The 21,578-nt window shown below is 40.1% G+C and overlaps 4 protein-coding genes across 6 annotated transcripts; 2 read left to right on the top strand and 2 right to left on the bottom strand.

The window, feature by feature from the left end:
* Positions 1-327: 327 nt before the first annotated feature.
* LOC121978014 lies at positions 328-1,726 on the top strand. Its single transcript, XM_042530409.1, has 2 exons — positions 328-1,169; positions 1,387-1,726. Exons 1-2 carry the CDS (start codon positions 360-362, stop codon positions 1,447-1,449), a joined length of 873 nt encoding a protein of 290 aa, XP_042386343.1. The 5' UTR covers positions 328-359; the 3' UTR covers positions 1,450-1,726.
* Positions 1,727-4,356: 2,630 nt separating this feature from the next.
* Positions 4,357-7,224, bottom strand: LOC121976945 (receptor protein kinase-like protein ZAR1). The gene is made up of 2 exons (XM_042529378.1): positions 5,549-7,224; positions 4,357-5,182 (listed from the first exon to the last, which is right to left on the bottom strand). Exons 1-2 carry the CDS (start codon positions 7,035-7,037, stop codon positions 4,539-4,541), a joined length of 2,133 nt encoding a protein of 710 aa, XP_042385312.1. The 5' UTR covers positions 7,038-7,224; the 3' UTR covers positions 4,357-4,538.
* A 1,518-nt stretch (positions 7,225-8,742) lies between these two features.
* Positions 8,743-11,898, top strand: LOC121976944 (lipid phosphate phosphatase 2-like). Of its 2 annotated transcripts, none has more exons than XM_042529376.1 (9): positions 8,743-8,915; positions 9,010-9,150; positions 9,500-9,721; positions 9,808-9,895; positions 9,987-10,096; positions 10,181-10,274; positions 11,146-11,322; positions 11,419-11,478; positions 11,598-11,898. In XM_042529376.1, the coding sequence occupies exons 2-9, from the start codon at positions 9,115-9,117 to the stop codon at positions 11,717-11,719; spliced, it is 909 nt and encodes a 302-aa protein (XP_042385310.1). In that variant the 5' UTR covers positions 8,743-8,915; positions 9,010-9,114; the 3' UTR covers positions 11,720-11,898. The 2 variants fall into 2 exon arrangements, with proteins under 2 accessions (XP_042385310.1, XP_042385309.1); XM_042529375.1 differs by having other exon boundaries at positions 11,146-11,334.
* Positions 11,899-12,172: 274 nt separating this feature from the next.
* LOC121976943 (receptor-like protein 4) lies at positions 12,173-19,805 on the bottom strand. Of its 2 annotated transcripts, XM_042529373.1 has the most exons (9): positions 19,651-19,805; positions 18,521-19,573; positions 18,293-18,443; positions 17,645-17,716; positions 16,816-16,884; positions 15,392-15,460; positions 15,155-15,232; positions 14,821-15,026; positions 12,173-12,704 (listed from the first exon to the last, which is right to left on the bottom strand). In XM_042529373.1, exons 1-9 carry the CDS (start codon positions 19,754-19,756, stop codon positions 12,598-12,600), a joined length of 1,911 nt encoding a protein of 636 aa, XP_042385307.1. In that variant the 5' UTR covers positions 19,757-19,805; the 3' UTR covers positions 12,173-12,597. The 2 variants fall into 2 exon arrangements, with proteins under 2 accessions (XP_042385307.1, XP_042385308.1); XM_042529374.1 differs by lacking the exon at positions 16,816-16,884.
* Positions 19,806-21,578: the final 1,773 nt, after the last annotated feature.

Genomic DNA, 21,578 nt, shown 5'->3' with positions numbered 1-21,578 from the left:
TAATTTTTATTTTGGTATTTATAAATGAAGAACAATTCTCAAATAAATCGTACAGAATTAATAACTTGTCATGGTCGAAACTGCTATATTCGCCATCCCGAAGCTATACCCAGACAGCCACGTAATCATTTTCAGCAAGGGGCCCACTCGAAAGGCTGTCCTACCTCCCATGCACCCACTCACTTTTTCCGATACGTTAATGAGAAAAAAATAGCACATACAATAAATAACACATTACAATAAACCATAAATACAATAAAATAAAAAGAATATATATATATATATATTTTCTGATATTAATATTATTCCCTCACTATAAGAAACCCTCTCGACCGGTCTCTGCTCTTCTTTGTTCTTCCATGCCTCCTCTCATAACCTCGCCCTCACGCCAACCCTCGTCATCGAGCCAGCCCCTTCCTCCCTCGCCTTCGGTTTTGAAATCTGCGGCCGACCGCTACGCGTCCGTCGCCTCCGGCATGGTCATCTCGCCGGAGTCTCCCTCCAGGCTCCCGAATCCCAGCCAGGAAACGGCGGCAGCCACCGAATCGCCGCTTTCTCGCCGAGGGACACAGGGGAGCCTCCTGCAGGATCTGTCCTTCCAGATCTTCAAGGCGTGGGGCCGCCATCGGTTGGTTCACAGCATGGGAAAGGAAGACGCCGTCGCCGCCGGCGAATGGAGATCGTCGGCTCCGTCGGAGTCTGCGTGCCCGCGGATCCGTTTCCCGGATAGCGGCCGTGGCGATGGAGATGACTCTGGGGTCGAGGATGTCAGGGAGCGCTTGCTGGTTCACCTCCGCGAGGCGGCGGACCGGATGAAGTTGGTGCTGCCCAAGGACTGCGACGAGGCTGAGCCGGCTCCGGTACCGGAGTCTGCGCCCGATCTTAAGGCTTTCGACGGCTACAAGGCGCTACCCTGGAACCTGAGGACGCGGCGCGGGGCGTCTAGGGAGATCGAGCGGTGCCGGAGCGGTTCGCCGGCGCCGACACCACCGGCGGTAGAGAAGAGGACGGTCCGGCTCAGGTCGAAGGACTCTAAGAGAAAGGAGCGACCTAGGTTCTCGATCTCGCTCACGAAGGAGGAGATCGACGAGGACATCTACGCCGTGACCGGGTGCAGGGCTCGTCGCCGGCCAAGGAAGCGGCCGAGGGTCATCCAAAAGCAGCTAGAGGTGAGATTCTTCGTCCCGCTTTCCCTTCCCTTTCCTTCCTCCGTCGACGTTTCGTTCGCCGTTGTGATCTAGAAAATCCCCATTTCCGCTTCATTTTTTCTACGACTTTTCCACTCCTCTCCGATTCCAACACGCTGTTCCTTTTTCTTTCAGAATGATCGATTAATCTCTTTCACCTTAAGCATGATTAATCCCTCTTGACGCGACTCTTACGCAGGCGCTATTCCCCGGCTCGTGGCTTACGGAGATCACCGCCGATACCTACAAGGTACCAGAATAGCGGTAATCGTACCGCGAGGGACGCGACGCATCTAACTCCGTATCGTCCAGCCATGGGTTTCTCCTGCAGCAGGCAACAGCAGTAAGCAGAAGAAATCATCCTTTACTTCGACCTCGATACTTGAACATCGTAGAACACCCTCATTGCGTCAAAAATTCGTCCTGTAATCGCCCTGTTTTAAGAGTCCAATTTTCGCTCAGTTCCAAAAGAGATCGATCGATCGATCCACGAACAATTGATGAGCCTTGTTTCAATCAAAGCGCCAGCCACACTCTCTGCTTCCAGACAAAAACGCCGACTCGATTGCAGTTCGTTTCACCGGCGGCAGGGGTGGAGCGACGGTTGCGGCGGCGCCGTGCGGTGTGATGCGTTCCGCTTCAGCCAGGGCCGTCGGCTCAGGGTCGGTCAACGCTGCGCTCCTTCACGACACTTGGAAGTCGTCGTCGTCGCTGCCGCCGTCGTGGTCACCTCCCAACGCGTGGATATTTGTTTTCCCCTCGTCAATGTTGCGACGGAGGGAGAGTGTTAGTGCTAATTGTTGATTAACCAGTAATTACTAGGCTTCCATCAATTAATCCATATTTATTTTCTTAATCTGAAGTGTACCAGGCTGGGCAGAGTTTAATAATTGCGCATATAATCATGCTTTATTTGAGTAATCTACCGGCGTGCTGCCAAATCAATTAAGATTGGGTTGTTTCGGAGCTGATTACATGGATTAAAATACTTGGCTTAGTGCTAATCGATGGTCTAATGTGCAGATGAGGAGAATGAGTTGGGTTCGTTAGAGGCGACTCGACACGTTAATCCCTTCTTTGTCCCAATCATGTGGGGCATGATTGGTTTAATATCAAATCAGAGGGGGATATTTTACTTGATATCGCAGCAGTAGTGATATAATTTTGCAATTTATTATAAAATTAATAACATTTATTACAAGAAACAAACTCCAAAAGAATTTTAGCATAATAATTCAAAGGATATATAAAACAACTATAAATTGTTTACTAAAAATACTAAGTTTCAGTTGCAAGTCGTTGTTATCAAATTATTCGATAACTATTCTTAGTAAAATAAGTATTCTAAGTAACTAAACAAAAGTGTCAATGTAATGAAATAGAAGAGATAAGTACAAGCGATAAGCGTAGTAGGAAGTCAAGGAGGACAATAATAAAAGAGACTAATATAAACATCAATCTTCTAAAACAGTTAAGAGTAGTGGGGTTAAAGTCAGACTATCTATGGTTAAACCTAACTCAGTATGACCTATCAAAAATTAGGCCATGTCGCGTTAGGCTAGCCCTAGACTCGGACTGTTGTTGGGCTGGACGACAAAGACTTTTATTTTATAGTTTATTATTAATTTTTATTATTTTTTAACTTATGTAGGCTAATGTCCTATATTTATTATAGTAAAAGATGATTACATCTCACTTTAAATATCTCTCATAGTTTCTTGTCAATTATGTGAAAGGAGATAAATTATAAAGTCAATTATAACCGACTGTTAAATTGATTAGGGTTGTTAATGCCCTAGGTTCATGTTCGTTGAGGTGGTGTAATGTCAAGTGTTATATCTAATATTGTGGTAAAAAGACGAATATGTTGGTCCACAGCACCCCCGTCAATCCGTCTCAAATGTTATATTTAACATTATGGTAAAAGGCGAATACGCTCGTCCCTAGCGCCCTCGCCAGCCCGTTCTAAGACCAATACGGAGGAGGTAAATCACGGGCGGCTACTAGCCTTTGGAATAGTGACTAGCACATAAAGGAGATATTTATCTCGACTTTATCGAGATTCGAACCCCAGACCTCATTATGATAATATCTCATATGCTAACCACTAGATCCATATGAAGAGACAGTATTATATCTAACATGATCTATGATGTCCTAGTCGTCAGTGACAAATATTACCTTTTGACACCCTCGCATGGAAGACAAAATCAAAGGGATACTGAATGCAACATGTAGATTTGTTTAAGTAAAATGGAGCAAGCACAATGAACATGAAGGCAAACAAAAAATGAAGACAATAGTCAATCAATGTTATGCATTCACATAAGTAATCATAGTTTAGTTTGGTTGTTATTTTATAACAAATCCTAAAAATTCTATCTAATCCATATATATAACCACTTGAAATTGTCACAATTTTTTTATTTTTATTCGGCATCGACTCAAATTTTTTTAGCCCACTTTTACCTTGGGTGAAGGTGTAGACCACTTTTATACTTTACCAATTTAACTCTTTTAAGGTACATGAGTAGGTAAATTAGACATGTACGATGGGTCAAATTGCATGTGACTTAGCTTAAATGTATATAATAATGCTCTACGTAGCACAACACCAGAGCAAGTTTTTATAATTCAGATATTCATTAATGTTCTTAGAACTGACATTCTACTAGAGAAAAATGTAGTTGAGATTCAACCTGTATAAAAGCAAGTCTTTGTCTAAGACAAGAGCTATTCGATTCACAACTGAATCGTGCTGGGCATGATTTGAGATTGAGCCCGACATGGCCCAATGGGCTGCCCTAGTGTGATTTCGTAATAAAATGCTTAAAAAATAATTTAAAAAACAAAATAATTAAATCTCAAACGAAAGAAATATATTAAAATTAACTTTTAAGTATGTATAAATTATACTTCAAATATTTATTTTTGCTCAGAAATCTGTTCATAAAAACAAACAGCTCTCTGTTGCATGTTGGAATGCTGATCCACCAACTTAAATGCAGGCCAGAAGACACAGCTAGGAAGAGACAACCTCGCTGTCCTACTGAGTCTGAGAACAGCAAGTTGATGCAGACCATGCAGCAACCATGAAGTAGGGTTTAGGGTTTGGCCTTTTTAAGCATATTATTGCCACTCACTGTCTTACAAAATGCCAGAATTCTTCTAAAGAATCGCCTGATAAACATACACACTGACAATAATTTACTAATTTTACAATGACAGTAATTTTATGGATCGATAAGCAGATCTCTAGATACACTGGCTCAAACAAAATATATTACACTAAAGCTACACTTGGAATACTGGAAATCACAAGCATATAACAACTGAGATCATTATCATATCTTAGCTAGCTAATTTGTCTAATGAGTCGACAATGTGCCTCATTGATGGTCTGTTTTCAGGATTGAACTGAGCGCAAGCTAATGCAACCTTGAGGGCTGCAGTAATGTCATCTTCTCTTTCGGGTTCTTGCGCCAAGTAAGGGTCTATCACATTCAACAGGCTCTTCTTCTCTTCGATCGAAATCTGAACCCAGCGTACTAAATCCATGTCGGAGGTGTCCATTACAGCGGAAGGCGATCTTCCAGAGATCAATTCTAGTAGGATCACTCCATACGAATACACGTCCCACTTCTGGGATGGCCTGAGAGATTTCAGGGCTTCCGGAGCTTGATAGAACAATGTGTTGCTCCAGATAGGACTGAATGAAATGCTAGAGAGCGGGCTTTGCTGCTTCTCGTTCGCCTTTCCAACCGAGTAGATAGATGTTGCTCCGATTTCCATGTTGGCTAGGTGCCCTAGCCCGAAGTCTGAAATGTATGGCTCCATTTCTGAGCCAAGGAGGATGTTGCTGGGTTTAAGATCCCCATGGACATACTTCTTGGGGCTGAACTCATGCAAGAAAGCCAAACCCTTTGCCACTCCCTTCATGATCTTAACTCTAACACTCCATGGAAGTGGTGAAAAGTTCGCATCTGAAGGATTTCCTGTAAACATATGCATTGCGGATACGACCATTAATGAGACTAACAGCATGTTAAGTAGATAATTCAAACAATTTTGCTTGTATTATATATAAGACATCTTTCTCAATCCCTCAATATTTTTATCAAAATGATCTTAAATATTTAAAACTCTCAGTTACAACCAACCATTGGAGAACCTACAATACAAATATTTCATGACATTTAAGCCAATTTAAAATTAAAACTTCAAAGTACTTAATGAAAGATGAAGATAACTAATGTTTGATTTATGTATGAATGAGTAATTGCTGCTTTGATAAATAACCAAGAGTGAGTATTATTCATAACTACTACTGAATCATGCAAGATTGTATCATTGAGACATACCATGAATTGCATTGGAGAGGTTGCCGTTTGAAATAAAATCATATATCAGAAGCTTCTCATCGGCCGACCAGTAGTAAGCTCTTAGCTGAACAATATTAGGATGCTTCACTTTGCCAATTGCTTCTACCTCAGTTTGGAAATCCTTGAACCTCTGTGATCCACCTTCGCCTAACCTTCTCACCGCCATCGTGATCCCATCGTCCAATGCCACCTTGTAAACTATTCCAATCCCGCTCTTCCCCATCACAAAAGCAGATCCCTTTAAGAGATCATCCAAGTCGAAATGCACTTGCTTATCTAGCGGTATGAGATCAAATTGCTTGACATTCTCTGCCAAAACCTCTGATCTATCTTTGCCACAGCAATAGCACATTTTGCTATCCTTCGAATCACTGCTAGAGTTCTCAGTTTTTAACTCACTCTTCGAAGAAACTGTCCTCCTGTAGCAGTGGAAGAACAGCATTGCCATAAGGCCAATTGCGAGTACATCGCCGATAACTATAGCGATCACAGATCGTTTACTGAGACTACTTGTACTCTTTCTACCATCTAAAGAAGATACCGGTGATTGATCGCTTGGCAAATAAGGAAATTGGGATTGGCTGGTGGCTGAAGCAGGACAGGGGTTCTTTAATGGCTCTCCGCAGAGATTAGGGTTTCCGATGAATGCAGTTGGGCCACGGTTCACCAGAGCTCCATTTTGCGGAATCGAGCCGCTCAGGTTGTTGAATGCGAGATCGACATAGATTCTTTCGGGTAAATTTCCAAGACTCGCCGGAATTGAGCCGGAGAAATCATTGTGAGAGAGATCGAGCGTGTCGATGAGACTCGACAGGTTCCCCAAATCCCTAGGGATTGAGCCGTTCAATCTGTTGTAAGAAAGGTCCAGCCTTTCCAAAGCCGTAAGATTGGTACCGAATCCGGCCGGGAGGGCGCCGGAGAAGTTGTTGCGGCTCAAATCGAGAAGCCTCAGCCTCTTGCAGTGGGCAATCGAAGCTGGAATGGTCCCATCGAGGAAGTTGTTGGAAAGCTCAAAGATTTGGAGGGAGGAGAGGCTGCCGACCTCGTCAGGGATGGCGCCGGAGAAGGAGTTGCCGGAAAGCACCAAACTTTGGAGGCTGGAGGCGGAGAAGAGACCCGGGGGAAGGAGTCCCCGAAGCCGGTTGCTCCGGAGGTTGATGCGGCGGAGAGCGGCGAGCGCAGACAGCGAGGGAGGCAGGGAGCCCAAAAGATGACTCCTTGGGAGCGCAATGGCGACGACCTTCCCTTCCTGGCAAGTGACGCCGTTCCAAGCGCAGGGGTCGGAGGCGGTGGAGTTCCAGGAGGCCATGGAACCGCCTGGATCTTCCTCGATGGACGATTTGAAGGAGAGGAGGGCCTCGACCTCCTCATTTAGGGCAAGCGGAACAGGAAACAAGCTGCAACAGAAGAGAAGGAGAAGAAGAAAAGCACAGAAACGCGCTTGCGTGAAGCGGAGCTCCATGGCCATGAAAATGGGATCTCGAAGGAAGAAAGGGAGAGCGAGTTTGGGGAGAAAGCAGTGAGATGGCGACGACGCAGAGAGTGGAGATTGGTGGGCGATTTGTGAACTCTCAACTAGATTTATGCTCGGATTTGGGTCGACAGATTTATCTATCTTACTATTTATGGAAAAGATTTAACACAAGCATCGAGTTTAGAATGAGAAGCTAAATGGGATATAAATAGTCAAAATTATTTTCTAGATTTTAGAAAATTTGGAAAAAAAAAATGAAACAAACATTTTGCGCAATCACAGGCGAAGAAGACTGAGAAATAGTCGGAATGCTGGTGCAACTCCACATCCGTACATTCAATGCATGTGCGGTTTGACTTTCTTCGCTCCAGTCAACCTCAGCGGGCAAAACTTGAGTGCAGAAGATTTGAGGGATCAAATGAGAATTATATTATCATGGAATTGGAATATGTACGAATATAGATATCATTCTTAAAAATGATATTTAATTAATTTAATATTTTATATTGAAATAAATTGATTTTTTTTATTCTTCAAGAAAAATAAGATAAAATAATTAGATAGGAGAGAAATTTGAATGTAAGAGAGAAATATGATGAGAGAAAAAGTACAATGAAAAATAATGAAAAGAAAAAATACGATGAGAGAAAATGAGAAAAGGAAGTATGATGAGAGAGAGCATGATAATAGAAGATAAGAGAGAAAATATGATGAGAGAAAAATATGATGAGAGAGGATGAAGAGAAAGAAAGTATAGTGAGAAAAAAATGAGGAGAGAGAGTGTGATAGGAAAGATTGAGGAGAAAGAAAGTATAATATGAGAAAAAATAGGAAATCGAATGTGATGGGAGAGATTTAGGAGAGAAAAAGTACGATGAGAGAAAAAACACGATGAGAGAGAAAGTGTGTTAAGAAAAAAAGGGAAAGAGTGTGATGGGAGAGATTGAGAAGAGAGAGAAAGTATGATGAGATAAAAATTATGATGAGAGAGAAAGTGTGATGAGAAGAAAGAGAAAAGAGAGTGTAATGTGAGAGATTGAAAAAAGAGAAAGTACGACGAGAGAGGAAATATGTTGAGAGAAAAGTGTGATTAGAAAAATAAAGAGGGAATAAAGTGTGATAGAAGATATTAAGGAAAGAGAAAGTGTGATAGAAGAGAAAGTGCAATGAGAAAAAAATGTGATAAAAGATTAAGGAGAGAGAAAGTGAGTGATAAAATGAGAAGATAGAAAATATGATGAGAGATAACAAAGAGAGAGAAAGTGATATGAAAGAAAAATTAAATAAATATATTTTGATATTTGATATTAAGGAAGAAAATTTTAATTTTGGGTCAAAGATATTTTTGGAATAAAAGAATATTTTGATTGTTGAAAATAGAGTAATGATTCATTGAAAGGGGGAGACATGAGAATGAATCATTACCCAATTATAATGATTAATTCTCTTATTTATATTTTCATTCATATAATCCAAACATCAACAATGACAATCAACAATTACTATTCCCATTTCTCACTCTTATTCTTCTAAATCAAACGCCCCCGAGTCTCTCTAATCAAATGTCGTTTTTTTATGTGTGAAAATGATACTGGGCCGACATTAGGAGGGCCCATTGGGCCCTTCTATGACGGAAATAGCAATTTTGTTTTGTTTTTATTTATTAAAACAGAAATCTGGAGCTTTCGCTTTTGCTGCGGCGGTTGCTTGCCAGTTGCCTCGGGTGTGGATTCGAACGCCTCGCCGAAAGCAGTGGCTTTCTCTGCCCGCCTCTTTTTGTGTGGTCACGCTTCTCCCATTGCCAGTTACCGATCGGTCGCCATTGAAGGTCTCGCCGGCCCTCGCTTTGGTGTCGCTTGAGCGCGGTAGTCGGTGAGTGTGCAGTGTACTCTCTCAGGATTTCTTTCGCTTCGGTTTCTCGAACTCGTTTTTTTCTTTTCTTGATCGCTTTGTGGTGACACACAAGTTTCATTTGCTTTGGAGTTCCGGAGTGGAGAAGGAAGAAAGTGGCATTTTTTTTTGTGACGCGGTTGCTTGCCTGGGCTCGCAGGAACGTGAAACCCTAAGAAAAATGATCCCTTCTTGGTTGCTGAACTATCGTCAAAGGGTAAAGTTATTTTTCCGTTCCAAGTCATTATCTTTGTCTTTTCCTTTTTTTCCCGTGTTTTCTTCTGATTGCGATCGCTTGAATGTTTAGTGGATTTATAATAATTGAAATTGAATTTGTGAAATGCTTCCTCCTAGATCGTAAGAATTCTATGCAATTGTAAACTTTGAATATGGATATTACAATGCACATCGTAATCTTTGTTTCATTTGGTAGAATTCAAAAACCATGCTCAGTTTTTTATTAACTACTCTTTCTTGGCCTAGCCTGTTTTGTTGATCCTATTACATTGGCTAGAAAACTTTCAGAATTCAATTTGATTAGTTTTGACCTTGCTGTATACTGGCAGGGCAGTGTGAGAGAGATTCATCTGGGTTCACACACATTGAAATCTCATGGAATTAAAGTTGCTAAAATCCACAAGTTTGATTGGCTTGCACTTATTGGACTGCTGATACTTGTGTTGGCTATTAGGACTGTTCATCCTTTTTACCGTTTTGTTGGAAAGGAAATGATGACTGACCTAAGATATCCATTCAAGACGAACACTGTGCCACCATGGGCTCTTCCTGTAGGATATTTCTGAGTATCATGTGTAATGTTTTAGTTCATTCTGCTTTGTTGGTTGGTCTTCATATGGAGGTTTACAACATGTAGATAATTTCAATTTTGTTACCTGCTGCAATCATTGTTGCCTTCTACATCCACAAGAGAGACATTTATGATCTTCACCATGCCATTCTAGGTAACTCTTGTGTGTCGATTTCCTTTACTCAGGCTGATTATGCCTAAAATATCTGAGACTCTCAGGTAAGATGTTTCAATTCTGTATGTAGGGCTCCTTTTTGCTGTGCTTACAACTGCACTCATAACGGATGCATTAAAAGATGCTGTTGGTCGACCTAGGCCAGATTTCTTTTGGCGTTGTTTTCCAGATGGAAAAGAGGTCTGCTTCCTGACTCTTGTAGCTAATTTTATTCGTCAAATTGTTTCATATTTGCGGTAATGTATTAGTCTTTGTTTGCATAAGGTATATGATAAAGTGACAGGAAATGTTATTTGTCATGGAGAGAAAAAGGTATTGAATGATGGGCACAAGAGCTTTCCAAGTGGTCACACTTCATGTAATATGCTCCCTCTATTCATTTTTCTTTGGCATTTTTTTCTAAGAAGATGCTTTTGCAGAAAGGACATTATTCATATCTTCAGAAAGTTGCTTTTGTTGTCCAAGCAGATTTCTAGTTAATGGAGGTTAAACTAAGTCTTCTTTAAAGGATACTTGATTTGTCTTATTAGTTATTTATCATTTATTCTACATTGATTCAGTCATGAGTTAGCCAAAGTGTCTCTTCAGTGCTAAGAGAAAATTGCAGTAATCTCTTAGCTTTTGGAATAATGGCAACACCCCACCCTCTTGCATCCTAGTAATCTGACCATTACATCTACATCTTTTGATTTCATGGATTAAACTATTAAAGGATAGATTGGTGCATGAAGCTCCCGCCAATGTCGGGTCGCAAGGAAGGGTCGGATCAAATTTGGGTCTATTGTATGCATTCTTATGGCAAGAGTTTGTTTTCGTGACTCGAATATGTGGCTAAAAGATCACATGACACCAACTTTATCATTTGTGCTAAGGCTCCTTTTCTTTTCATTTCATAGATTAAAAAGGTTATTTTAGTCCTTTTTAGCATGAAAGTAATGACCTTGTTCCGTTCATTTAAATATATTCCCAGTAGTGATCAAAACTGAGTCATATACTTCTACAACAATCTTATTCACTACGCCAATTCCAATAATGTTAGAAAAGGATTTAATAGTTAACAAGTATATGCTTCATGAGGTGACCATAGAATCAAATGCGTTCTTATTGGATTACATGGAAATAATGATATTTCTAATCTAAAATTCTTCATTTTATGAACATTTAATATATTTGGTTCTGTAGTTTCGATTTGGGTTTGACAATCCACATTCATCTTCAAAATTATGCAGGGTGCTTCGCAGGGCTTAGTTACCTAGCACTGTATTTGTCAGGGAAGATCAAATGCTTTGATCGCAAAGGGCATGTGGCAAAACTTTGTATCGTGTTCTTTCCTCTGCTTCTTGCATCACTTATTGGAATTTCACGTGTTGATGACTATAAACACCACTGGGAGGATGTCTTTGCTGGTGGCATACTTGGTTATACATGTCTACTTTTGTGAAAAACAGGCTAAAATGTCTTTTTTACCTGTGTCATGACTAATTAGTGCTTTCTGATCTCAGGTGTTGTAGTGGCCACATTTTGTTATCTGCAGTTCTTTCCGGCTCCTTATCATTCTGATGGTAATATTTGCTTTGTTTGTTTTGTATCATTATATTTTTGGTGCTCGATGAATTCTGGAGCAGTACATATTTAGGTAATGCTATTAGTTCAATACCAACATTTGTTTCTTGGTATCAAGGTTGGGGACCATATGCGTACTTCCAGATGTTAGAGGATAACCAAAACACCAGCATCATCGGGTTATCTGGCATACATAGTAGTAGCTCACCGGCGAACAATGCATCGTTCGGGAGGGTTTAAAGTAGAGCTTGTGATGCAGACTTGCATAAACTAGAATCATATATCAACATTTTTATGATGAAGAGCTGCAAAGGTTGACAAGGGAGATGTTAACTATGCTACCTGTGAGTTTGGCATGAATAGATCTTGTAAACCACCTTATTTTCTTATGTGTGTTTCAGTGCTTAGTTTTTGTTCCCCGAGCTTTGTGTCGTGATATGTGGTTGAAGTTGAACTCGTGGCTTGTTCGTATTCATGCTGTAGGGTTTTTTTTGAAGATGTCTGGCCCAGCCCAAGGACAATGCCCAGCTCGGCTGTGGTTGAAGATGTCTGTGCTGAGCATTTCAGCTCCATAGAGGCCCATCTAGCTCTGAGCTCGACCAGTTTGACACCTCTGGTCCAGATTAAATTGGTAACCAAGCTAGTTAAGGCATCAATATTTAGAAAAACTAGTGTCGGTGAGAATGGCATTCATTATTGTTAATTTTTCAATACAATCAACATTCGTAAATTTTGCAGGGAGCATAACAAAGTCGCACCAGTACATAAAAAATGTAGAATCCATAGTACCAGGCCTTATCTTGTTTACATTTACGAATCAACCCATCTATATATCATTTAAGACCAAATGCTAAAATTTATCTAATCCTATGATTCCTCACAGATTCATATGCTACACAACATATTTGACCTCTTCCACCTTCATATCTTATAAGATACATGCTTCGTTGGTAACTTCAAACAAGTTGGCTTTCTGATGAACAAAAATGACTACATGAATCAAATGATTTGAACTCCGTATCTGCTACCTTCAAATAATGTTTGGGACACAATTGATCATCTCATTTGGTCGCTCAAATCGAGAAAACAAAGCAGTCTTTTCTCATGTTAGGAGTTTGCTAATGAGTGTTTGAGGTGCTTGGAAAACCTGTTGAGTTTGATGCTTCTTCCAGCTCTACAAGCATAAGCTTCTGTCTTTGGTACCTGTTTCTTTTAGCTGCAATTGCTGTGGGAGGAGAGCAGAACGTTTTAGTAAGTGGGAGTGGGAAGTCGATGTCATGCAAATGTCAATGAAGGATTTACAACTTGCAAGATAAAGCAGTTTAAGTTATTAAAACAATCCAACTCACACCTCCTATACATCTCAAAAGATCACACGATAGTTATAAAAAGCATGGTTCTCAAGGATGTCCGAAACATCAAAATATGAAAGTCCAACTGGCAAAAAGAACTTGCTGGTTCACTTAAGCTAAACACATCAATCAACCATTTAAGGTTCTCTCCTTTTTGAAATCCATTCCTATCTCTGTCCAAACCACAGAAATTGACATGCATTTATGTATCAGTCTCATGAATCAAAACCATTAAGGTTGCAGAAAGGAATACTGTATGAAACATCCCTTACATACTATAGATGGAACTGGAACGCAAACTAAAATCATAAACCTAATCGTCCAATCTAGTGTATACCCCCGGCCAATGGCTCATAACGCCAGTAACTCTAACAAGCACTATTTGGTTGTCTAGAAATCTTATAATTCAGTCTTATTATCATCGCAGGGTTAAGATATACTTAGGGGGCGTTTGGTTCGTTCCTAGGAATAGGAATCGGAATGGGAATCATAGTACTGTGGAATGAGAATAAGTATGGACATGGATATCACTTTTAAAAGCAATGTTTGGTTAATTGAATATTTTCTATCGGAATCAATCAAAATTTCCTTTTTTACCCTTAAAGGAAAATAAGAGAAAAAATTAGATGTGAGAGAAAGTTAAATGTGAAAGAAAAATATAACGAGAAAGAATGATGAGAGAGAAAGTATGACGAAAGAAAAAGTGTGATAAAAAAGAATAAAGAGAGAGAAAGTACGATGAGAGAAAATGAGGAAAGAGAGTATGATGGGAGAGAGCATAAAAATATGATGAGAGAGAAAATATGATGAGTGAGAAAATATAATGAGAGAGGATGAAGAGAGAGAAAGTGTAATGAGAAAAAAAGAGGAGAGAGTGTGTGATGGGAGAGATTGAGGTGAGAGAAAGTATTATGAGAGAGAGTGTGATGAGAAAAAAATATGAAAGCGAATGTGATGAGAGATATTGAGGAGAGAGAAAGCATGATGAGAGATAAAGTATGATGAGAGATAAAGTGTGTTGAGAAAAAAGGGAGAGAATGTGATGGGAGAGATTGAGGAGAGAGAAAGTGTGATGAGATAGAAAGTGTGATGAGATAGAAAGTATGATGAGAGAGAAAGTGTGATGAGAAAAAAGAAAATAGAGAGTGTGATGTGAGAGACTGAGTAGGGAGAAAGTATGATGAGAGAGAAAGTGTGATGAGAAAAAATAGGAAAGAGAATGTGATGGAAGAGATTAAGGAGAGAGCAAGTGTGATGAGAGAGAAAGAATAATATGAAAAAAAGATGAAGGAAAGTGTGATGAGAGAGATTAAGGAGAGAGATAGTGAGTGATAAAATGAGGAGAGAGAAAATATGTTGAGAGAGAACAAGAAGAGAGAAAGTGATATGAAAGAAAAATTAAATAAATATATTTTGATATTTGATTTTAAGGGGAAAATTTTAGTTTTTAGTCAAGGGTATTTTTTGAATAAGGAAATATTTTGATTGTTAAAAATAGGGTAATGACTCATTGAAGGGGGGAGACATGGGAATGAGTCATTACCCAATTATAAGGATTCATTCCCTTATTTACATTTCCATTCCTATAATCCAAACATCAACAATGACAATCAATGATTGCTATTCCCATTCCCCACTCTTATTCCCCTAAACCAAACGCCCCCTTACTCTTTCAGAGTCGCACACTTCAATTGGTAATTTTTTCCACTCCTTATTTACGTGCTATTTGTATACCTACTCACAAGACTGTTCAACAAACCCAAGTCGCAGTAGTATAGAAGAAAAAACTAAAGGAACATTTTGTTCTGTTATCAGGTGCAGGGCAGGACAAAGGTTGGAAAATACAAGGAGCATAGATGGTAAGGTTGGATGATGCCATGATGTTTTCACCAGCTTACAAAATCAGTGGGATTGAACAATAATTATTTTCAAGATACAATCCTATTAAGTAAAAAAATTAAGAATAAAATTTCAAATTATTTTACTTACATATTAAGTCCTGAGGAAACTCGAAATCATAATCACTGCTTCCCCTCCTTACGCAGAAAAAGTAAATTACGAGAAGCACGATGAGAATAAAAAGGCATGATAGGCCAATTGAGATCTTCCCAGCTAATGAAAGGCCACCTTTGTCCCAAAATAAGGGGCAAGCAGGTAACGTAGGGACACCACAAAGCCCTTTGTTGCCTGAAAGGCTGAACAAGAAAAAACTAGTTAATCCTATAGAAAAGGAATTGATGTAACAACAAGTGTATTACAAAGATTTCTATGCTGTAAAGTGACAATTTTCTCTCAATAGCAGACCTCCATGAGGATAACTTACTCTATGATTCCACCATGTACACCAATTGAATAAACTTTCTCAGGAACTTGTCCATCCAGTTGATTGTTGTTTAATAATCTGATTGAAAATTGAAACCCACAAGTTATGATAGAAAGTGAAGGATTCAGTATTAGTAAATAGACTTCTACTAAGTTTTCAGAAACTTAAATTATATTATTGTACGGAAAGGATCAATCACAATGATTAAAGCAACAGAGAACATCTTTATCAACTTACACAATTTGCGAGTTTGAGGAACCCAAGCTATCTGGAATACTACCTGTAAGCAAATTTGAAGACAGATCCCTGAATAATAAAAACAACAGAGGTTATTTACGACTAAGAAATGGAAAATATGAATAATGTCAGTCGTCTTGAGATAGCATCAGAACTATCCTTGCAATCCAAAAACCCAAAAAAAATTTAGCTCAACAATCTGCAGAACGTTAGTGGATAACAGATATTGGAGAGAGAAATTGAAGATTCGACCTCATAAAGAGTGTTGGAGACATGATGATGCCTTGGTGTAGTGAGTAAAGGGCCTTAGAAAGGATTGAGATAACTTTTAGACTGTCTGGACAAATGCTTGTGCACCTTTCTCTATACTTGTTCTCCAATATATGGGCTTGGATTTTTCACAGACAATAGGCTTACATCGCATCATATTATTGCTTTGTTATTTTCTGTGTTTGTCTTTAACAGCTCATTGTATTGAAGGAGACACTATCGACTACATGCGACAAGTTAAGTGTAATACTACAACACCATGTGACATCAGGTTGGTACCCACATCTTTGAATACTAACTCAAGTAATCCAATTTACCCATTACCCACCTTGGGTTATTATTCTTCTACTTTAACCCAATCCAATTTACCCGCTGCTCCTTAAGCTAATAGAAAAATTCAACAAGACTACAGTATGACCTGTCATGCTTTATGAATCATAATGTTGGGTGATAATTTAAAACATATAAACAAAATTATGAAACAGAGATAAGAATGCTAAGATGTATATGGAATGAGATTAATAGGAAATGCTAAGATGTATATAGAATGAGATTACTGTAAAGGATAAAATGCAGAATTATCTAAAATAGTTAGGACTTAGATGCTTGATGATGACCAATAATAAAAAATAACTAGGTGTAGCTTTAATAAATGATAAAATAATAGAAAATAGATTGAGATGGTATGGACATATTCAAAGGCGATGTAAATTCTATTTAGATGAGTTAGAACAATTAGCGTGGAAGTTATTGGAATTAGAGATAGAGACCCTATTGTTAATATATATCAAATCTTCTAATTAATTTAATTATTATAACTGATATGGTCTTGAACAAAGCTCGAAAAGGGGCAAGATGGATATAGTTGGTCCCAAATAGCTAAGATGGGATGAGCACATTTTAACGATGATAATAATGATAATATTTATTAGTATACTTGTATAAAGTATCTAAATGATGATTTAGCTTGTTTTGTTTGAAAACCCTATCAAACATCAAGTTATTTAGATCAATCTAACTAGGCTTGTTCAATATATATGGAAACTGAGAAAACAGATTAGCAAATATGCAAATATACATACAGTTCACAACAAAGCTTACTAGGGATAGGAGTAAATATCATATCTAGGCATAGGAGTAAATACGAGTCTTACAAGCTTACTAGGGATGCAAGACCAAAATCTGTCGGCAAACTTCCTTCCAAGGAATTAGAGCTCAAGTTTCTGTCAGATTGTTAATTGTATGCCCATGAGAGGTAAGATGAAAAATTGAGCAAATATGCACATTAAATAGAATAAAAGAAAAGCTCAAATAGCAAAATCATTTTCTAAGAAAAACAAAAGGGCGTTCTGACAAAGACAAATTGCAGCATGCAAGTTGAAAATAATATTGTTGTTTAGTTCAACAGATATATTTGCTAAACTAAAATCCCTCAAGTTGGTTCATGCACTGTTTTTTCTCTTAAGCATATAACAAATTTACCATGTCATATTAAAACCTTCCGATTGTCAATACTTGAAAGATCAATTGCAGGGCTGGAGTCCATGCAATCATGACTGTGTGAGAAATAAAACAAGAAGTTATTAACATAGAGCAATTGCTACCATACGAACAAACATTGTTTCCACATAAGTCTGCAGTGACCCTTTTTTTTCCCCTTCATTTTCATTTCTAATATACACCATAAAAAAGAAAAACCAACATTAGTCACAAGCCCAAATGAAGAATGCTGGCCTACAGCCAGTGTTAAATTGTCAAAATATTTGAATATGTATCTCAACCCAAATTTTCGTAAAGTTAGGTCTCCTCCAAGTGATGTAGTCTCAGCATGGAGGAATAAGATTCATGTAGCCTACCCAAATAATTGGGAAAAGAGAGCTTGATAATGCATATGATGATGAACATACACAATAAAAGAACAACTATGAAAGAAATCAGCAAGAAGGAAATTGTGCAAGATGTACCAAATTAACTGATACTTACAAGTTTACCAAGTTTGTTAAGAGACTTATTTTATCACTAATATACCCTTTCAAGCCTTGACTTCCTAAATCCCTGAGAATCAAAACAGGAAAAGTTAAGCAAGTTAAGAATAATCCCTCAGGTTTTGCGATGGTATCCAGAATCCACATAGACTAGCTCATGTCTGACATAATTAATACAAGAAAGAACATGTAGGTTAATGCCCATGCAAATTAAATATTGCTAGATGAAAGATTTTATCCTTCCTAAATGCACACAGGACAATGCAAATGAAAGTACAATATCTACCACAGAAATTGACTAGAAATAATAAAAAATAACACTGATTTGTTTCCCAGGATTGAAAGCCAGTGGTATTCCAAGAATAAAACATAATGCAGGTAATCAATTTTCTTTTCTAAGCGTTCATGCTGATTTCACTGATAACTGACCCAATAAAATCATATCTCTACTGAAGAAGAGTCTCACTTCTCATGCAGCCACTATTGATTCTTGTCCTACAACTTTTGTTTACTATTGGAAGAAGCCAAAGTATGCTGATGGAAGAGATTGTAGATGATGGAAACTACTAATGAAAAGTATACAATTTGGAGACTAATAAAAAAATGCGGAGATAATCTGATCATAAAATATTATGCGATCGCTTACAATTGAGTGACAACAAGATTCTGTCCATTATCACTGCGATGGCAAGTGACACCCTCCCAAGTATCCCATGTGGAAGGTGCGCACGGGTCTCCATTCCAGCCCATCCTATCTGGTATCCGCAATGATTCCTTCAGTGCTTGCATCGCCAACACTGTCAAGAAGGAAGTCAGCTCAAAACTGTTTCTAGCAGCAACTGTATAATCCCAGTTCATGTTCCTGACCATCTACCTTGACTTGGCACCGTGGCCATGTCCAAGGGCACCATGGCGTAGTTCTCAAGTCCACAAATAATTGGCTTTCCCGCCACCGGCACCAGCTTAACACTTAGGATCTTACTTGTCAAGTTATGCACTATGTGACTCCATTTGAAGGCGGTGAACCCTCTCACCTCCTTGTAGATGTCGATTCTCGTCACGTTCTCTTGGCCGATCAATACATCGAACACTCTCTGTGCTGCAGCATTCACCCCTGAATCTATCTCCGCAAAGTGAAACCAGAGCATGTAATCTAGCCGCGTGTCCACCGGCAGCAAGTATTCTAAAGCATCCCCAGTGTTGACGGTTGTGATGGCTGTCTCGTACAGCTTGACGGGAAAGAAATTTGGGGCCTGATTGGCGCCGAGTATTTGGTGTCCCCCAGAGGACAGCGCCTTGACTGAGACATTGGGGTTTCGGTACGTAGCGTCAGGTTGCCAGACCCGGGAAAAGGCGTCGGAGTCGTTAGTGAATCCAGGACCGAAGAGGGAGGAGCCAGCGGTGAGGCGACCATAATTGATGAGGATGAGATCTGTGCCGGTGGAGGCAGCATCATAAGCGAGTAAGTGGACGGCCGCGATCTCAATGGAGGCAATGACAGGAGGGTCGGTGGCGATGCTGTAGAAGCAGAGGGTGGCGGTGCCGTCGGGGACAGCGGCAATGAAATCGGAGTAGGCGCCGGAGCGGGCAGCGGCCTCCAGCCATGGGGAGCGCCAGACGAATACGAGCGTGCCCTCGAAGGAGACGTCGAAGCTAGGGCTCCGCAGCTTGGAATCGTAATTGTCGTAGACGGTGAAGGTGCGAATATAATAGCGTCCATTCGGAAGGGGAACAGCGTAGCAGTTCTTCTTGCCGTAGGAAACCGGGGGGAAAAAACGGAGAGTTCGCTCCTGCGGCAGCTGGAACCGGTGGGGTTCCGCCACCAGCCCGGCGGCGCCGCCAGAGTAGTAGAGATCCGCCACCCAGGAGCGCCCGAACTCCGACGTGAAGTTAGCGGTGCCTCCGCAGTCGATGTTCAACTCAACGCCTGCGACCCCAAAGAAAAATTAAGCAGGAAATTGGCCAGGAGGAGGAGCCATGGCAATGTGCGTGAGCTAAGCATACCAGCAGAGAAAGGATCGTTAGGCGAAGATGGATTGGCGTCCCCAGAAGCGGAAGAGAAGAAGAATAAGAAGAAGAAGAAGAGGAGGAGGAAGAAGAAGTGAGCCATGGCTCGAGCTTGGAATCATGGAGATCGGGAAAGGAGTCTTATGACGGAAGACTGCGGGCGCAAATCACGGCCGTTCATCCGCGCCGTGACGCAGTGAGTCCACTCAGGAAACGAAAAGGCCGTCTCCATGATCGTGTGTACCGAGTAAACAAAAATCAGAAAAAACAACCAACGAGAATATCCAAAACATCAAAATGGATGCCGTGATTAGCGGTGCTGTTCTATTCGTGTTGTCATTAGTGTTGGCGATCCGACGTTCGATTTCAGCTCCTCAACATTTTTTTCTTCTTCTTGTTTCCTCGCGGCTTCTTGGCGACGGCTATCATTTCTATTTGGACAAAGATTAGAAAACGTTCAAGTCAATAGAATGAGGGCAACGATTAATCTAGTTTTACAAAAGTTTCTATAAAATTTTTATTATTAAAATAAATTAGAAAGTATTTATAAAAATTTATCTAGACGGTGAATATTTTTATTTTTCACTGGAGGAAAAAAAATACTATATAGTGTGTCACAACCTTAAATTTTAAATCTCAGTTATGTTATCCGTTGAAGAGTCTACCTATGATATCATTATCCCTTGTAAAAGTGAGTTCATTTTTGGTGATGCCTTAATAAGAGCGGGTAGCATCTCAATAACAATTTAGTTTATCAAACAACACATACGTCTCAATAACAATTGAGTGTTTTTTTAATGCTATTTTCCCTCATCTCCGACGAACATTCAAGCCATCGAGTCAATACTAACTTGTTCATCAAATCAAGCTTCTTGTGCATTGTGACCACTTCGGGGAAAATTATTACTAGAACCCATGGCAAAATTTTTGGACATAGTCATGACTCATGACGGTTTAATATTATAGGCTCTATGATAAGATACAAATAGATGAATATGGGGTATCGTCTAGCAACAAAAACCTATGCAAGGGGTGAGATAACCAGCGGGATATTAATTATGTATTTATTGGGAATCGACCCTAAACTTATCCAATATTATTGTATGAATCATTTGTGTCTGGTCGTGAGAGCAAAGTAGAAAGCAACCACGATGATAAAAAGATAATTTGCTCGTCCCGAATACCTCCGTTAGTCCATTCTCAGATTAACACGGAAGAAATAAATTATGGGTGACTACTAACTTTGGGCATTTGAACAACGCATGAGGAAAGCAGGCACAAAACTAAAGTTCAAAATCTCAATTATCACAAGTACCGATGGCATTATGCATCTAAATGTTAGCACGAGCGGTTCAATCCCCAAATATGATACATTTGTAGGGATTTTTTTTTCCAAATGGATTATGCAATCACGGTGATCCGGTGGTAAAAGGGGGGGGTCTGTCCGGCGGGAGGTCAAGGTGGTCAACACCCTGTAGGCGCCCGACCGGGCGAATCACCTCCCCGATCGGCGGAAAGCCGACCCGGCATCTCGACAGATCGGCTCGACTCGGGCCTGAGCTCCTGATGCCCGGTGAGTGACTAGCATGGCTTAACAACATTGGACGAAGGCTGAGTGGTTTTCGTCTCGACCGAACGGGAACCATGGCTACTAAGGTTCTCCCGTTCGTACGAGCAGCGCCAGGGCCTTCGTTTAATTGGCTGAGCAGATGTCCCGCTCGGCCAACCGCGACGTTAGCCGGGCGGTTCCTCCGTCTGGCTTGGTATGAGACAAAAGGGGTAGGTAACTCTATCTTCCTCGAGACAAGTGTCGTCGACAGGCAGCATGGTAGGCGACCGGATCAGACAGAGAATCGTACGACGGAAGTTTCCACTGTCACGTCAGGGATATGCTCGCGCTATTGAGGTATGGTGTCAGACACGCT

This window comes from Zingiber officinale, chromosome 4B, assembly GCF_018446385.1.
Source record: "Zingiber officinale cultivar Zhangliang chromosome 4B, Zo_v1.1, whole genome shotgun sequence".
Lineage (NCBI taxonomy): Eukaryota > Viridiplantae > Streptophyta > Magnoliopsida > Zingiberales > Zingiberaceae > Zingiber > Zingiber officinale.
The sequence above is the reverse complement of the archived record's forward strand: the minus strand, read 5'-3'. Positions and strand labels throughout refer to the sequence as shown.

Excerpts from the sequence above, each read along its gene's own strand:
- LOC121978014 (XM_042530409.1), top strand. The coding sequence starts at position 360 with ATGCCTCCTCTCATAACCTCGCCCTCACGCCAACCCTCGTCATCGAGC. Across the intron at positions 1,170-1,386 it reads TCATCCAAAAGCAGCTAGAG|GCGCTATTCCCCGGCTCGTG; the intron begins GTGAGATTCTTC and ends ACTCTTACGCAG.
- LOC121976945 (XM_042529378.1), bottom strand. The coding sequence starts at position 7,037 with ATGGCCATGGAGCTCCGCTTCACGCAAGCGCGTTTCTGTGCTTTTCTT. Across the intron at positions 5,183-5,548 it reads CCTCTCCAATGCAATTCATG|GAAATCCTTCAGATGCGAAC; the intron begins GTATGTCTCAAT and ends ATATGTTTACAG.
- LOC121976944 (XM_042529375.1), top strand. The coding sequence starts at position 9,115 with ATGATCCCTTCTTGGTTGCTGAACTATCGTCAAAGG. Across the intron at positions 9,896-9,986 it reads TCTTCACCATGCCATTCTAG|GGCTCCTTTTTGCTGTGCTT; the intron begins GTAACTCTTGTG and ends TTCTGTATGTAG. Across the intron at positions 10,097-10,180 it reads GTTTTCCAGATGGAAAAGAG|GTATATGATAAAGTGACAGG; the intron begins GTCTGCTTCCTG and ends TGTTTGCATAAG.
- LOC121976943 (XM_042529373.1), bottom strand. The coding sequence starts at position 19,756 with ATGGCTCACTTCTTCTTCCTCCTCCTCTTCTTCTTCTTCTTATTCTTC. Across the intron at positions 15,233-15,391 it reads TCCTCAAACTCGCAAATTGT|ATTATTAAACAACAATCAAC; the intron begins GTAAGTTGATAA and ends ATTTTCAATCAG. Across the intron at positions 15,027-15,154 it reads GTACATGGTGGAATCATAGA|CCTTTCAGGCAACAAAGGGC; the intron begins GTAAGTTATCCT and ends TTTCTTGTTCAG.